We start from the raw sequence: 6,000 nt of genomic DNA on the forward strand, positions 1-6,000 counted from the left end.
GGCAGGTAGCCGTTCCACTGGGGATAAGGATATATGGTATAGCACAGTGTTTCCCAAACTCTGTCCTGGGGACCTCGAGGGGTGCACAACTAGTTTTTTTCCCCTAGCACTCCACAGCGGATTCAAATATTCAAAGACTGATGATGAGTTGATTATTTGAGTCAGCTGTGTAGTGCTAGCGCAAAAATCAAAACGCGCACCCCTTGGGGGTCACCAGGACTGAGTTTGGGAAACACTGGTCTAGCCACAGCTCTCAGCTCTGTCTATTAATAGATCAGATTCAATGCTAATTGAATCCAGTGATGTTTCAAATGACTTCATCAAATGAAGTCCAAAATGAAAAACAGATCATTCACAAAACATTGTTTGTCAACTCTGCATTTGCGACAACAACAGCCAGCCACACACTTCCTAGTTTTGTTGACAGGGATGCAAATTTAAAGTGACAATTTGTTTTTCCGGCTGTGTTTGGTTAAAGATACTCCCATAGCTGCCCGTTAACGCGCCAAACATCCTCGAGACATCCTTCAGAACTCACCATGTTGCGTGAGCAGCAGCCAAATAAATAAAAAGCAATTTGCAGCAAAGTCAAAGTTACTCTTCTTCCAACTCGACAAAAACTCCCAAGAGAAAGCTACAAAGGCTGTGTAAGAATAAGAAAAAAGGCTTTAAACTGTAGGCTACTACATAACTAGTGTTTCTTTACCAGCATGTATTCCCTGATACACACATCTATACTCCTCTGGCCAGTTACCCAGAACCAGAGTGCCAGATTAAGCCTAGTCCTTGAACAAATATTAATCTGGGTCCGGGAAACTGGACCCTCATGTTTTTTTTGTACATCCACATAATCCTATTGGCTGAGTGACATTTCTTCATGCAGGGTTAGGGTGGGGTAGAGTAGAAAAGCACAGCAGGGGACTGAGAATGACCACTTCAGGTGCTACTCAGTAGGAGGAGAGGGTTTTGGGTAGTGGAGTCAGGCATGGAGGGGGGAGCAGGATCTTGGCCAATTCCACACCACACCAGGAACCTGCTCCAAAAATACTTGTCGAACACACATTGTAGCTGCCTGTTTTTCCGTGATACATTTGTTTGACCCACTACACATACTGCAAAACTAGGTGATGTTGTTACAAATTGTTACATTGTGAAAATGTTTCCCTAATGCAACAGAATGAGTTAAGTGAGTAAGTCGTTTAAGCGCGTTAACCCAGGCGAGGGCCTAGGCGGCATCCCAAGCCGCATCCTCAGAGCATGTGCAGACCAGCTGGCTGGAGTATTTACAGACATATTCAATCTCGCCTTATCCCAGTCTGTTGTCCCTACTTGCTTCAAGATGTCCACCATTTTTCCTGTACCCAAGAAAGCAAAGGTAACTGAACTAAATGACTATCGCCCCGTAGCACTCACTACTGTCATCATGAAGTGCTTTGAGAGGCTAGTTAAGGACCATATCACCTCCACCTTACCCGCCACCCTAGACCCATCACAATTTGTATATCGCCCCAACAGATCCACGAACGACGCAATCGCCATTGCACTGCCCTATCCCACCTGGACAAGAAAAATACCTACGTAAGAATGCTGTTCATCGACTACAGCTCAGCCTTCAACACCATAGTGCCATCTAAGCTCATCACTAAGCTCAGGGCCCTGGGTCTGAGGGCCTACCCCAAGTGGTGAAGGTAGGCAACAACTCCTCTGCCACGCTGATCCTCATCACCAGGGCCACACTGCCTGCCCTCCAGGTCATCAACAGTACCCGGTGACACAGGAAGGCCAAGAAGATCAACAAGGACCTCAGCCACCCGAGCCACAGCCTGTTCACCCTACTACCATCTAGAAGGCTGAGACAGTACAGGTGAATCAAAGCTGGGACTAAGAGACTGAGAAACAGCTTCCATCTTCAGGCCATCAAACCCTTAAACAGTCACCACTAGCCGGCCTCCGCCCAGTACCCTGCCCTGAACCTTAGAGACTGCTGGCCTATAGTCATTGAACACTGGCCACTTTAACAATGTTTACATGCCGTTTCACCCACTTTATGTATAGAATGTAGTCATGGCTCATCCTATATAAGGCATAAGCATTTTTTTGTGTAGGCTTTACTGCACTGTTGGAGCTACAAACGCAAACATTTCGCAGCATCTGCGATAACAGCTTCAAATCCGTGTATGTAACCAATAAACTTTGATTTACTAAGGAAGGCAATGTAAATAATATGGTAAAAAAGGTAGCCTAGAGAGCATAGCCTCCTCGATTACACAGAACAATGAGGTCAAGCCTCGACTGGAATTGTTGCACGCCTGTAATTGACGTTACCAGGATTAAATACATCAAGCCATTTTCACCTAGGACTAGGATATATAATCGCGGAATGGACAAACAAGAACGCATGTTTTCCCCCCTATTGAGCATGTTCAATGAAACCAGCGTTTGTTTGATGCCCAGCAGAGATGAAGCGAGACGATGTGGCACAATCAATGACTGTATATATGGGCACAATGCATCCATATCAATCCATATGCCGCTAGGCTACTCACCGTCATGGGTATCGTTCCCGCGACTGCAGTTGCTGCAAATGTGCTTGATCTCTTTTCCGATGTGACAGTGGATCATGAAGGGCATATTGTTATTCTGGTGATACTGGTGGTTGGTTTGCTGATGCTTGGTTTGGTGCCCTTTCTTATTGTTGTTGAGAGACATCATTCTGACCAGGTAAAATGCCTTCTTCTTCGGTTTCTCCACCGCCACGGGCGTATTGTTTTCCATGTAGCCCGTGTTGTTGAACCAACTCCCATGAATGGTGGTGGGCACAGGATCCGCCGCCATGGGGTAGTTGGCGGATTTGAACATGGAGGCACGAAAATGAATTTGCGACTAAACGCAAGGCATATGGGGACGGGGTTTTAAACGAACAGCTCCCGGATTCCTACCTGACGTCAACCAATCGCGAGGCTTTCGATCTTGCGTGCTTCCTGAAACCCCTTCTCTTTTATCAACGACGTCAGATATAATATTGTAAATTCCAAACCTGGATCTGAGATTCCGATCTCGCTCACTCACATCCGGCTGCCTCCGCAATGCCAAGGGCAGAAGTCAAAACCACGGATACTATTATACTATGATGTAGACCATTGCTGCAATAGGCTACTTTACAGCTTGTCCCAAAAGAAGGACTGATAGTGAAATAGAGTGAGTGAATTGCAGTGCCTCTGTCTCTCCCTCCGTCCCCATCCTCGTCTGCAAAACTAATCTGCAAGTGAGCATATGATTGGCTACCTACCCAGTGCGCACTCCTGCAGTAATATAGTCTACAGACAGAAAGAAAGTAACGGTTTTGAATCAAATCCCAAGACTTGATAATGACATTAATGATTATAGGGTCCAACTATAGGCCTACATGATAGTTTGGATAGAGAGCGTGTTCGTACTTGATTAGAAAGGCAAGTATACACCAATTGAACACAATTCACACTGAAAAAGTCAAGTGCAATGCACTTTATTACACTTCAGATGCAATTCACTGCAGCGCTTGTTATGATAGTGTTAAATATTCATCCTAAGAGACAGTATGATAAAATGTGCCTTTACAGCTAAACACACACACACACACACACACACACACACTGTTGGAGAGGAGATATATACATTTTTTGTACATGAAGCAAAATTATATTGTCATTTTAGAGGAATATTAATCAGTAGCCTGCTTACTTTAATTAATGTATCTAACTATCTACCATTGTGCCAACTATCCTTCTAATATGCATAGAGAGATAGTCGTTATCCCTAATGTTCCTGGCAAGAATATTCAATAGACCTATAGCTCATCCTCTTTAGCAATAAACTAGTCACCAGCTACTGTCTCTTCATGGGTTTGGGCTACATCACACATGTCCTTAAATTAACATATATTCAGTGGTGTAAAGTATTTAAGTAAAAAATAATTTAAAGTACTGCTTAAGTCGTTTTTTGGGGTATCTGTACTTTACTTTACTATTTATATTTTTGACAACTTTTACTTTTACTTCACTACATTCCTAAAGAAAATAATACTCAATACATTTTCCTTGACACCCAAAAGTACTCATTACTTCTTGACCTTCTTGATCCTAACCAGTCAGGTTTCAAGACTGGTCATTCAACTGAGACTGCTCTTCTCTGTGTCACGGAGGCTTTCCGCACTGCCAAAGCTAACTCTCTCTCCTCTGCTCTTATCCTTCTAGACCTATCTGCTGCCTTTGATACTGTGAACCATCAGATCCTCCTCTCCGCACCACGTGCTCTCACCACTGGTGTCCCCCAGGGCTCAGTTCTAGGCCCTCTCTATACCACTTGGCTCTGTCATATCCTCACATGGTCTCTCCTATCATTGCTACGCAGACAACACACAATTCATTTTCTCCTTTCCCCCTTCTGATAACCAGGTGGCAAATCGCATCTCTGCATGTCTGGCAGACATATCAGTGTGGATGTCGGATCACCACCTCAAGCTGAACCTCTGCAAGATGGAGCTGCTCTTCCTCCCGGGGAAGGACTGCCCACTCCATGATCTCGCCATCACGGTTGACAACTCCATTGTGTCCTCCTCCCAGAGTGCAAAGAACCTTGGTGTGACCCTGGACAACACCCTGTCGTTCTCTGCTAACATCAAAGCGGTGATCCGATCCTGCAGGTTCATGCTCTACAACATTCACAGAGTACGACCCTACCTTACACAGAAAGCGGCACAGGTCCTAATCCAGGCACTTGTCATCTCCCGTCTGGATTACTGCAACAAGATGGCGTAGCAGTGCGGTCGCTTTTATTTCATCGTCCTGTGTAAATATCCCGTTTCTTGTTTTTTTTGTCTATTTTGTATATATCTCTCAATTTTTACTTTTCATTCTTTAACTAAATATACTTTCCTGCAACCCGCCTCACCCAACGTGGAAAGGATTCTATTATTTCTTTATAACTTTCATCAAGAACCGTAAGCTGATACTAGTGTAGCCGCAACTAAATGGCTACCTGTTATTAGTCACCGTTAGCGTCTTCCCCACTGTCCGTGGCCTACACTATCCACCAGCCAGCTCTAGCTCTAGCCTGGACAATTTGTCGGCCAGTCTGCACAGCGTGCTATCGACCCAGAGCTTATTGGACTTTCTGCCGGAATCACTGGACCCTAGCGCCGGATCATCACAACCAGCTAGCTAGCTGCAACCTGTTGTGGCTGATTTACCATTGCCCTATAGCAAGCACCAGTTAGCCCTGAGCTAGCCTCAGGCCCATCTCCCGGCTATCTACCTCTCTGTCAACCGGACGGGACCTCCTAGTGTTGACACTGAGCCCCGCCGATCCAACACGACTGGTTTGCCGACGAAATAGTCTGATGTGGTTTCATCAGGCTTCCAGTTGCGACGACCACGAAGATCCATCTGCCAGCCCCGGCCCGCTAGCACACGCAAACTACAACTGTGCTCCCTGCTAGCTGTGCTGAAGCACCAATTTGAACTGCTCTCGGACTCACATATTGCTGTTCACTGGACCTTATGATCACTCAGCTGCACAGCTGATGCCTGCTGGACTGTTCCTTTACACGGTACCCTGTCCTGTTTATTCTGTTTAGTCTTAGCCCAAACGTTATCGCTATTTCCAGTTGTTGTCTTAGCTCTCTCTAATAACACCTGTGACTGCTTTATGCCTCTCTCCCATGTCAATTATGCCTTGCCTATTGCTGTTTGGGTTAGTTCTTATTATACAATTTCACTGTAGAACCCCTAGTCCCTCTCAAACTGCCTCATATAGTTCCTTTGCTCCACCCCCCATACACGCCGAGACCGGCTCAAGCAGTGCCTCCAATGACGCTATCTCTTTCATTGTTACCCAACGCTTAGGGTTACCTGAACTGTACTCATATCCTTCCATATCCTTTTCTGTACATAATGCCCTGAATCTTTTCTACAACGCCCGGAGAACTGCCCCCTTTATTCTATGTACCCAACGCACTACATT

At 45.5% G+C, this 6,000-nt stretch overlaps 1 protein-coding gene across 1 annotated transcript in view; it reads right to left on the reverse strand.

Moving 5' to 3' along the window:
- The window catches only part of LOC311098890 (phosphatase and actin regulator 1-like), a gene marked incomplete at both ends in the record, with an annotated part of 45,754 nt that extends 42,895 nt beyond the window's left edge, over window positions 1-2,859 (reverse strand). The window contains one exon of the mRNA XM_084139442.1: window positions 2,547-2,859. Coding sequence (XP_083995568.1) covers window positions 2,547-2,859 — 313 coding nt within the window. The remainder of the gene's footprint in view (window positions 1-2,546) is intronic.
- Between the last annotated feature and the right edge of the window lie 3,141 nt (window positions 2,860-6,000).

The sequence above is a fragment of the Coregonus lavaretus genome (assembly GCF_964263955.1).
Source record: "Coregonus lavaretus genome assembly, chromosome: 23".
NCBI lineage: Eukaryota > Metazoa > Chordata > Actinopteri > Salmoniformes > Salmonidae > Coregonus > Coregonus lavaretus.